The sequence below is a fragment of the Sinocyclocheilus anshuiensis genome, unplaced genomic scaffold (assembly GCF_001515605.1).
Source record: "Sinocyclocheilus anshuiensis isolate Anshui unplaced genomic scaffold, SAMN03320099.WGS_v1.1 scaffold507, whole genome shotgun sequence".
NCBI lineage: Eukaryota > Metazoa > Chordata > Actinopteri > Cypriniformes > Cyprinidae > Sinocyclocheilus > Sinocyclocheilus anshuiensis.
This window is the reverse complement of record NW_015551034.1, coordinates 960,394-972,139: the sequence shown is the minus strand read 5'-3', so window position 1 is coordinate 972,139 and position 11,746 is coordinate 960,394. Positions and strand designations below refer to the sequence as shown.

The window sequence follows — 11,746 nt, the reverse complement described above, 5'->3', positions numbered from 1 at the left end:
ACCATGGTGACCACTGTAATTGTGCTGGAATAAATGCATGTTATTGAAATCGTCCAAAGTTATAAGATGCATCTGCACTCAGACCATAACTTTTACATTGAAATATATTAAATGTAATAAAACTAGGAATCTAAAACTGTACATATAAAAGCATTTTAATGTACTGTGTCTAGATAGATAGATAGATAGATAGATAGACAGACAGACAGTTGGAGATAAACGAATAGATAATTAATGATTGGATGATAGATAGATGGTAGATAGACAGATGGATGAATGGATGGACAGATAGGCAAATGGATGATAGACAGATAGATGGATGGATGGATGGATAGACTGCTGGATGGATAGATAGAGAAAAACTGTTTAGAGAGTTGGACAGACTGAGACAGGTGGAGAGCAAAAGATAGACAGATGGGTGGATGGACAGATAGATGGATGGATCATAGATGGAAATAAAATGTACCTTCGATATAAAATGGTGGTACAGTTACTGAAAACTAGGAGAGACTTAAGATCAGTTCTTTACAGCTGTGCAGCTTTGTTCTCTCATTCATTTCCAGACAGATGTGAATTAAAGTGAAATCACATGGACTGAGGGCTCTGCAGTGCAGTATATTCTCTCTTCTCAAACAGCACTCATCAGCATACTATCAATGGCATACTGCTTGATAATAAGAGGTTTAGATTCAGAGGAGCAAACTTTGAAAACCACTCGAGAGCTCAACTGCGCCTACAGTAATTCATTTTCCAAGGAGATGTCAGTTTGATCTGATACAGGAAGTCTAAATATACTTCAGGAGGTATTACTGTCTCTTGTTTATTTGTTGTCTGTATGGTTCCGATTTCACTTCCATCCACCGTGTGTGCACTTGAAAATAACTCCACTGAATATTGAGCCGTCATCACAGAGAGTGGGATTAAAAGGTCTCAGCTTAGAAATTGAAAATTGACCTCTGCTTCTTTAACTCTGAGCTTATTAACATTTCAGTACAGTTAGTCTGTTTCATTTTCTATACTGAGAAAGGTTCAGGAATGCAGATGTTCTGCTCACTGAGCTTTTATTATTACGTTCAGAACAGCAATAGTAGGTCTTGACTGGTTTTTCTTTATTACATTCCTACTTTGACGTTGAACATTTTAAATTGCATTTTAAAAACAAGCATTGGTCAATTGATTTTCATAATCCATCTGACAACTGCTTTGTTTTTACCAAAGCTTTTCTTTAACAATTTGTCAGTCATGCTAAAAATGCTATTGGAATGTTTACACATGGGTGCAGCCAAGAATTTCTGACAGAATATTAAGACATTTGGCGCATGATGGCTGCCAGCAAAGGCACACGTTGGAGATTTTAGCTCTGGTAGAGGGGTGCCAGTTCTTTTTTTATTTAATAAACTCATAATTGATTTTTTAATTCCTGCAGCAAAACGGGGCCTTTAAAAGTGCAGCAGCCCTATGGGTCTTGAGGCACCATAATCTTTAATCCTTACTGTAACGCTCGCAAATAATGTGCTGTGGTGGTACAAGCAACAATGCAAATGGCTTAGGCGGTCTCAAATGCACTACTATGTTGCTAACAGCGTTTCAGTGGCTGATGTAAATAGCAAACAGATCACATTAAACACACACAGAGCAGCATTCTCCTCCCCTCTCATTCATTATTAACAGCTTGTTATATTCTGGGTGATTAAGGAAGTTCTGCTCCACATTCATGGCAGATATTTCAGTTGTTTATCCCAGACATGAATAAAAAAACACGACAAACACAACACTACGAGGAAGCTTTGACACATTTAGAGATGCAGACGGGAACGGGGTTGGGCAAAATCCAGAATTGAAACTGGATGAATTTGAATCGAATTTGGCACTCCCATAGGGTGTTGAACTGGAATGACATTTATAGAATTTCAGTAGTCCAAAACAACAACAAAATTCTTGAATGTTCTGTTTTCGATTCTGTATTCAATGCTAAATGATGCCCAAAGCTGTTTACACTCTTAAAAATAAAGGCATCTTTATTGGCATCTTTGTTCCAATGAAGAAGCTTTAACATCCCATTCCACAAAAGGTTCTTTATTATAGAAAACATTTTTTAGATATTTAAAATAAGGTCTTATAAGAATTGTTCACTGAAAGGTTCTTTGGGGAACCCAAAATCTCCTTTTTAACCTTTATTTTTAAGATTGTAGTAAATTTAGCACCGATTTCTCCAAGTAACGACATCCGATTTTGGATAAAAAGTTTTTAATTGATTTTTAAAAAATCATAATTTACATAAGCAGACCTTTAACAACAGTGCAGCAAGACACAAAGAGCATGTTACATAGTTACATACATCATCTACACAACAAGGAAGGCCTGATACATAGCAAACTGTCCAAAGAGCTTCAGCTGTGCAACTGTTGTCTATCAGCTCCAGCACTTTGGCCATGAATTAAATCATTTTTCAGAGCAGAAATCGTCTTCACACACACACTGGCTTTGATGGGCGCAGAGGGCTGCTATCACACATCTGTTTCCCATATTTAGAATTCCGTATTTTTAACCGAGAGGCGCGATATTCCTGGATATCTCCCAGCCTTCAGGGACGACGCCACTGACAGATAAGTTACGCAATCGGTACAGAAGTCTGGAAAGAGCTTTTTCAAGTAAATACATCTGATGCGGCGCCGCACGTAGAGTCTCACTTCCTCTGGAGAGCGGCAGCCATCGGATCTGAGGCGGTACGGGGTGTCGAGCCTGTTGTTTGTGTCTCTTGTCGCTGACTCTGGATCAGTCCTCCAGGGGTCCAGAAGCTTCACTGCCAGTGCATGTTGCTGTGCAAGTCACACCGTTTTAAGACCCTCAAATCCGCAGAACTTCCAGCGTTTCTCCAGTGTCGCTCCAACGCCGCTGAACTCCTGCTTGAACATGTTGGGCAACCGGACCATTAGTCTTTCAAGTTCACTGGCCGAGATCTGAAAAATGAGACATGAGCAAAGCAGTGTCATTTAGATTGTTATTGTTGCTACATGTTGAACATTTTGTGCATAAACAGACACAAAATTGCCCATTGCGTCGTCGCCTCTGTTTGCTTAGAAATTAATCAAAGGCACTAATTTGTTTGTCAGTATGTTTGCAATTTGCTTCCTGCAAACAGTTGCTGTAGTTCATTTTTTAAACGGAGTATATAAACTTGTTTTTCTCCGTTTATAATACTGCTTGTTTTCTCTACTCTTAGTTGAAGTAAATGACAATTTAGACTGGAACAAGATAAACTTTTGCATTTCTTGAAAATGCGTTTTAAGTTAGTCAGCTGATCTGATATAAAAGAGCTTGGTGCCTGTAGGTTTCTCTCTTATTGAAAGAGTTAGGAGTTTTTTTGAAAAGACTGTGCAATTGAATATGATGAATCAATGATTTGGTAATCAGAGGCAGCTGGTATTTATCATTTAGAGAGATGGACATTATTATTCTAGAGAACATTCCATTAGGAAAAAAGTTGTACACGCACATGGGAAGATGAGTCATCAATACTTTTGGTCTGTTTTTCCAGGATTTTTCCTTTTCCTAAATTTTAAATGTGTTTATCTACCAAGTATTTGAAAGATGGCAGATGCCGTTTGAACCCAAATGTAAAAATAAATAAAATACTACTGCTTTTTGTCTAGTAGCATATATTAATAAATTATTATACAATAGGATAATATATACAGTACTGTTATAACCGTAATTTTTTAAAATTTTTATTTTAGGTCTTTCTGTCTTTTATAAGTAGAAGAGTGAAGACAGGAAACAATGGGAAGGGGAGTTGGGTTCAAAAAAAAAAAGTTTGCCTGCACACAAGCGCCACCATGCAAAATGTCAGAACACGTTCGGTGCCCTCCAGGCCACATCTGACACATGAAATTTGCATTTTGTTGTAGACTGGACAAGCTCCACCAGGCTGCTGGATACAAATAGCTGCACTGTGCCAGTGCTGATCACACCTGGATGCAAACAGCCCCTCTGATATTTCATGTGGTATTTAAGGGTCAAAGAGATAACAAACATATGGCTCATATAACATATTGACAGAAATGGGATTATTTCTAATCTTTTGTTAATCCTGCATGCACCCATGATGTCAAAATGAATTAAAGAGATAGTTCACTCAAAAATGAAAATTCTGTTATTTATTCACCCTAATTTATTTTCTGATGCACTAGAACCAATGAGGTTTGCTCTAATGAGCTTTTGTTTACCGTATGCAATGTGCTCTATGCATGCGTGTTTATATGTAAATAAAAGCCTAAATTAATTCTGTTCATCATATAAAGTCTCTTCACAAGTCTTGGATGAAACTGCCCAATTTACGTATATGGATTAGTTTTATGATGCCTTTATGATCTTTTTGGATCTTCAAAGGCTTGGTTTTAAATGACTTTCAATGGAGAGACAAATCTCTCAGGTTTAATGCACACATTTTAATTTGTGTTTGAGGTTTAACCAAAGTCTTGTAGGTTTGGAAATGAGGGTGAGCAAATGATGATAGAATTTTCATTTTTGGGTGAATTATCCCTTTAATTAAAACAAATAATCACCTTTGTATCAAGTCTCTGGATGTAAGACCACAGATATTCAATGTTGGCTCCAAATGGGTGGACGTGGAGGAAGGTTGATATGATTCCTGTGTGGAGAGACAGACAGCAGAGCAGGCTTGTGAATGAACATATGTTGCCTCTGACTAGTAGGCAAGACAAGAGATGCAGTGGCACAGTCATAAATATGCCGCCTGGAGCAGAAGCACCATCCCTCCCCCACTTAAGCTGATTATTTTGGAGAGGTCCTGCAAAGGTAAAGCACTGATGCAGAGGCACAGGATATAGTGCCTTGCCTGAGGGGCCCGAGCCAATATTTATTTCCTTGATGTATATGCCGTAACGCCGCCAATTACCAAGGAACCTCATTCAATTCCCTCTGCAAGACCTACTTTCACAGATCCACACTTGGGGAGGGAAGGGGAGTCTCGAGATGTCCCTTCTGATTTTAAAATTCAATGCAGAACAGCCGAGCCGACTCCATATGTCTCTGTTCTGCTATGGTGCGTCGTGCTTACCGAGATAAACATATCTGTTTTGCATACTCGTACCAGAAATCTAACCAAACAAACTCATTTCAATAGCCTAACGGAGGGAGCTTATACAAAATGATGTTTGCACAGCAAGCTAATCCAATAACTGCATTAGACGTCCTCTTCAGAGCTAGTACGGGAGCGCCTGGAGACTTAAACAGTTTGTGTTCTTCAGTCTGTCCCTTCACTTTGTTCTGCTCAAATGAGTTCGGCTTTTCTGGCTGAGGGCCTCCGAGCCTGGCTGAGGCTCCCTACTCCATCAGTGTAGTATATGTGTCCTCTTTGCAAGCGGCAGTGTTGTGCAGCCATTAGATAGAGCGAAGGATATGTGGTCTTCTCTGGGCCAGAGCCAATGAAGCTCCTGGCAAAAAGAAGAACAGCTCCCCTGAGCTCCTCCTAAGGATCATCATCCAAAAACATGACAGAAAGGCCAAGGTGCTAGGTGCTTTCCTAGTCATTGTTATCACAGTGGTTCAAACACTGGCCAGACAGCATAGCGTTCAACTGCTTGGCTGCTCCTGCACCTGCTCGCCCTCCTATGCTTTTAAGCTAGGACTCAATCCTCCAAGCCCATCTGGTATTCAAGCCCCTCAGCACACGGCTCAAGATGTTTTATAGATCAAAACGGCATGAAGCAGAGTTGGAATAATTACCGAGCAAGAGAGCCTCTTTCTCTGATCTCAAAGGACCCCAAATGACCGCGTCGTTATTCTTCTCTTGATGGTGGTAGAGTGCCGCGGTGCCATTGACTCCCTGTACACATGCATACAAAGGAAAAACACACATCAGGATGCAGAGGAACCTTCACAAAGCAGATAAGAGAGAGATGGGATCATGCAAACTGGTGAGTTGGTAGGGCATGCCTGCTAAGCTTTACTGAGGATGCACCGCATTCGGCTGCATTCAGAGAAATCAATGCCTATTGACATTTAAGTGGCTCTTCTTCCAAGATGCTGCTCAAGATGCCAGACTGTAAGTTACATAGAGGTTAAATCAAAATTATAGCAAACATCCTTGCGCTGTGCATTTTTAGAAACCATTTTTAGAAAATTTTTAGAAAAAAAGAAAATCAAAATGGAGGCAGCAGTGCTTGTGTGTCTTTAGCCATATATGAAAAATTCAGTTACTCTTGAAAGAAAATTTTTGCAAAAGGTAAAGGCTATACGTCATGCCCTTTCAAAACGAAGGGAAATATGCCCCCTCTGATTTTTGAGCCAAATAGATTTTGAATGCGGTTTCCAAAAAAAATAAAATAATATTTTGATAATTAAGTTCCATGATTATTGTAGGGTGGTGTAAAATGATTCTTGCCCAAATTTCGCAGCTTTTACGCTAAAATATATGCTTTAGCCTAACTTGAGTTTTTGCATACAGGTGGAATCAGTCCAAAATTGTACTAAATATTAATTTTTAGTCCTCTGTCGATTGACCAAAATCATGCTAGCTGATCTGTGCAGGTGCAGAATATTTCTTTGAAGGACTAGAAAATCCTATTCGCTGTCAAATGCATAGAGATAAAGATGCTGTTTTCGCCTTATGTTTAGTGCTTATGTTTTAAATTAATTTGTTTCTATAAGCTACAGAATATGTGGAGGACTGAATCAATGCAGGACTTACAGTCCTAATATTCATAATATTCTGGAATAGTGACAGTAAATGTGTTAATCATTTCTGCTTCAAATCACAATTTATAAATATATAATTGGATGTGAAGACATTGCAGTAAATATTATAGTGAAAGCTTAAGTTTGATCAAACGTTAAAAATAAACGTTAATTGAAATAAAATCAAATTATTAAATTGATGATTAGTTGCCAAGACAACAGTTCTTAAAATAAATAAATAAAACAAAATCTACTAAAACTCCAAAATGAATATGAAAATGGTACTGCGAATATAAAAATAAAGACTGATTCAGAATATTAATAAAACTCAATTATATCTCAATGATACTAAAATAACACTTAAACTAAAATCTATGTAAATTACTGTCCGCCTCAGTAGATTGTAGTTATTTAAAGGGGTCATATGATGTGGCTAAAAAGAACATTATTTTGTGTATTTGGTGTAATGAAATGTGTTTATGTGGTTTAAGGTTAAAAAAACACATTATTTTCCACATACTGTACATTATTGTTTCTCCTCTATGCCCCGCCTTTCTGAAACGCGTTGATTTTTACAAAGCTCATCGGTCTGAAAAGCGAGGTGTGCTCTGATTGGCCAGCTATCCAGTGCATTGTGATTGGCCGAATACCTCAAGCGTGTGACGGAAATGTTACGCCTCTTACCATACTGTTATGATGCCCTGTCAGGCCGGAGCGACGAGACGAAACCAGTAAAACCCATTAAAAACAAGGCATTTGTTGCATCCAGTGGGGACATAATTACTGATTATAATGCTTTTTACGAGTTGCGTTGCATCGCACCGCGTAAACATAAAACCATATCTGCATTAGGCGTGTTTGACTCTTAACTTTTATAAAGAATATCTCTTTGGATTTGAGACTTTAGTCTTTGCAACTTTACAGATCTTCTTTATGCACCAAGAGCTTGTAACACTCCAAAGAGAAAGGAAAAATTGAAATTGCATCTTATGACCCCTTTAAAAATGTGTTTATTATGTACAAATCTTATCAGTGTGTTTATTATGTTACATGTTGCAGAGACTTTAGCATGCTACTTGATTTTATAGGTTTACAGATTTATTAGATAGGAATATTTAGTGGATATAAATCATTATTGTGAATCTCTTTAACTGAGAATTTATTTCAATTTATTGATTCAATTAAAAAAAAGTGCAATTCTGTGAAATTCAAATACTGATTGCAAATACTGCACCTTAATAAAAAAGTTTTCTGACACTCTCTGCAGCACTCTTAAGTTTGGGAGTCTTTATGCAGAAAAAGCAGAGGGAGCCCATATTCTCACAGAACATACAGATCAGTAGTCTAAAATTAACTTCTGCCAGAGAGCTCATGGTGTGAAGAGAAATGAAGGGATGATGCAATGTTAGCGGTTCACATGCCTCTTTTGATGTGTGCTGGTAGTGCAGACTAATCTCACTGGTGAACATCAGTGACGTGATGGACGCTGGGCGTTACGCAGAATCAGTCTGACTTACCTTTTCATGGCCTTCAGAGTTGTGGTTTGTCAAGTCTACCGATTCCATGGCATTCAACAGCTGTCAAGAAAAAAACAGAAATACTCACTTCCAGACCCAATCCTATTTTGCAGTACAGCTGTGAAGGAGCTTTGCAGACAGTGTAACCTCTGGGAAACCTCAGTCTGGCCTTGAGTGTGCCAAGTTGATACTACATTTTTAATGGATGCTTGTGAGAAATGGGGTAATGAAACACATTTGTGATTCCATACATTACGGCCAGGGTGTCTGCAGAAGGTCACAGCAGTTTCATATTTATGAAATATTGAAGCGCACCACATCTGGTTCTAAAAGTACTGTACACACGTCTTCCATCTGCAAGTGGGTTCGTGTAGGAGCACAATACAGTATGGGCTCCACAGGACCTCCACGACTATTGATGTTCCTGTTATCTCAGTCAAATAACATTCATGCAAACCAATGTCTGTTGTTAGGAAAATGGGGTAAACAAGGCTGGTCATTATTCCCTGTGTCTGGGCAAACCACTGTACTGGCACAAATGATAAGGTATCATGTTGTGCTGCTCAGCAACAGAGAGAACAGATCATCTGTCCTCAATGACAACAACTCTATAGACCTTAATCAAGGCAGACACCACATTTAATTTGACATGGATAAAGAAGCTGTAAGTGACAGACAGTCTATTCAATAGATTCAAATAAGGTTCCTTAAGGTCAAAGGTCACAATTTACTTTCACAACTTGTTTGTGGAAATTAATTTTCAGTTGCTTTCTTTCAAAACCTAATGAAGCGCCCACAGAGGCAGAATGTTAATGCACCCCTTGTGAAAAATTACTCTTTAACATACTTCTAAAAAGAAGACTTATAATGGAAATAATATACTTTAATATATGAAAAAGTGTGAATTGAATGTAATGTTTTCTGACACTTAATTGCAATAAAATTATTATTATTATTTTTTTTGTATAAATATATAGTAAATTTGGGTAACGTTGATTTTGCATTGTTTCACAATTCACACAACTTACTGTGTTGGCTTTTGTTTGAATATGCTTGTGTGTCATTTTCGCTTGTTTCCGCAATGGTCGTTCCCATGATTGTGTACGTACATGTGGGGCGGAGATATTAAAATAGGGGCAAGGTCCTGTTGGGGTATTGTTTTGGTGCCTTCAAATATTAACATTGTTTGGCAAAATTCGATTAGTGCACCTTTAAGTGTACTTAAAGAAATTATACTTTCATGACTGTTTCTTAACACACAAGTAAACTTTTTAAAAAATTACACTTTGTACAGTAAATGTCAAATTTATTTGAACGTATCTGAACTTTTTCTTTTACTTTAAAATACATTTTAAATCATTTAATCATCTTTTGTTGTCAAAGTACACTTATTTTGATGTTTTAACTAACATAATACAGCACATGATTATAATTTTAAGTAACTATGGTTTGTTATACAATAATACACTTATAGTTAATACATTTTAAACATGCTAAATTGCAACTTCATTACACATATGTAATTATAAACATTTAAATACATGACATGTTTCAATACAAATTACATTAAAGCATGTTTTGGTTTAAATTCAATTGCACTTAAGTTTATTCTTTTAAAATATATTATTTCTGTAATAACTACTGTTTTAAAAAGCATGTGTGTACTTCTTTTTCACAACAGAACTGACTTTTGTGTCGGCCTGAATCCTTTTTGGAGGCCACTGTACATGTTTTTAAGCACATATAGATGTTGTCTCGTATCTATATCTTTTTCATAGACTGGGCATATGTGACTGCGTGTTGTCTAGTGTAGAAATGAACAACCCGGCTCTCCAGCGTAGCCTCATTCCCCTTCTGCAGCCACAACAAAGCATATTCAATTTGAGACCAAAAACTGTCCTGCTCTTTTTCGTGTGTTGCTGTTCTCCTGCTGCCATGTTGAGTTGTGTTTCTCGCTGCATGCACAGGGGGAGTGAGGAGAGTAAGTGACCCTGGGCTGCAGAGCTTCCCGCTGTCACACATGAGGAGGCAGACACTGCCAAAGTGCAGCATATCTGAAGTGAACAGTGCTCTTAATGGCTTACATAAGGCTTTGTGTCCATCTACAAAGTAACTACCGACCAGTGCTGGGAAGTAACTAAAGGCTACTTTTTCCAGCGAGCAGAGACACAATTATGTATTGCATGTGAAGCTTTACAGTCGAGTGAACTGATCAAACAAGCGCGGCTAAAATGTTCACTACTTCTCTCAAATGAAGCAGTGGGAAATCCAAACAAGTGAATTGATTCATTCAGATGGATAATGTAAAACAGAGGTGGCCAAACTTTTTACTACGAAGAACCAAAACAGAATTGAGAGCCGTGGGCCAAAAGTAAATGTTGCATTATATCCAATTATAATATAGTAAAAAAAATCTTGTATAGTCTCTACATTTCGATGCAAAAAAAGGTTAAAACATAAAGATAAATTGAAATAAAGACATTCTTGAATGACATGTTTTTCCCCTAATTTCCCCACTCTTGTGATATATGACAGATGTGACAGTTTCATGTCTTCTTTTTGTAGAGCTATACTAAATTATATTATAATTCACTCTAAAAATGTGCTATGCTAGCTGTTAATTTTAAACTGATACATATAAGAATAATTAGTTCCAGGGCCAACATTCAGTTATGTTAAAATTAGTTGGAAGAACTTAATAATTTGTAGTATTTTCACGTCGATTACTCAAAAAAAAAAAAGTTCTAAGTCAATGTAGTTTGTTGGTAAACCCTAATTTCATTAGTTAAAGTGTATGGCGTTATTTTACTGTCAAATGTCGAGAGCGCACTGTTGTAGCGCGAAAGTTTAGTTATTATTGTGTTATAGAGGGGTTTGACCAACCAGTTAGACAGACAGATTACTAGGTTACTTATTTGCACAAATCATCCAAGCACCCCAATCCCAGCCATTTCTAATATACTTTTGATTAATATGACTAAATATTAAATTGTAACGAAATTAAAGACATGTAATGTCCAATACAGTTTTTCACCGTATATAGTAGGGGAATTTACCGTTAACCATTTAACAGGATTTTACTGTTGCATTTTTACAGTCTTTTACCGTTAAATTCGCAGACATTTTTTACAGTGTAGCGCAAGAGCACGGAGAGATTTGCAAGTGCAAAGGACACCGTTTGAGTGCGCACACGGGTACACTGAGCACGAGGAGAGATTCGCGATTGCAACGGACACGTTTTAAGTGCGCGCACACTCTCTGGGCGAGAGCAGCGCATATCTGAGTGCGAGCGGAGAGATTCGCGTTCGCGCATCATAGCAATGTACTTTCGCGCTACAACAGTGCGCTCTCGACATTTGACAGTAAAATAACGCCATAAAAGTGCCCCTATTATGGGTAATGAAAGGTTCATATTTTGGTTTTGGGAGTCCCCCATGCATGCAAGGTCAAAAAACACTTTCATTGTCTTATAATATGCATTTATTTTTACCTTACTTGCTCAATGACTCCCAAACGATTCGCTCAACGAT

The 11,746-nt window shown here is 37.7% G+C and overlaps 1 protein-coding gene across 3 annotated transcripts in view; it reads right to left on the bottom strand.

The window, feature by feature from the left end:
- Positions 1 to 2,287: 2,287 nt before the first annotated feature.
- The window catches only part of LOC107661308 (ecto-NOX disulfide-thiol exchanger 1-like), a 119,682-nt gene continuing 110,223 nt past the window's right edge, over positions 2,288 to 11,746 (bottom strand). For all 3 annotated transcript variants that reach the window (XM_016450819.1, XM_016450821.1, XM_016450820.1), the window contains 4 exons: positions 8,217 to 8,276; positions 5,749 to 5,848; positions 4,566 to 4,651; positions 2,288 to 2,960 (listed from right to left, as the gene is read on the bottom strand). In XM_016450819.1, the coding sequence (XP_016306305.1) occupies positions 2,829 to 2,960; positions 4,566 to 4,651; positions 5,749 to 5,848; positions 8,217 to 8,276 (378 nt within the window). In that variant the 3' untranslated portion in view covers positions 2,288 to 2,828. The remainder of the gene's footprint in view (positions 2,961 to 4,565; positions 4,652 to 5,748; positions 5,849 to 8,216; positions 8,277 to 11,746) is intronic.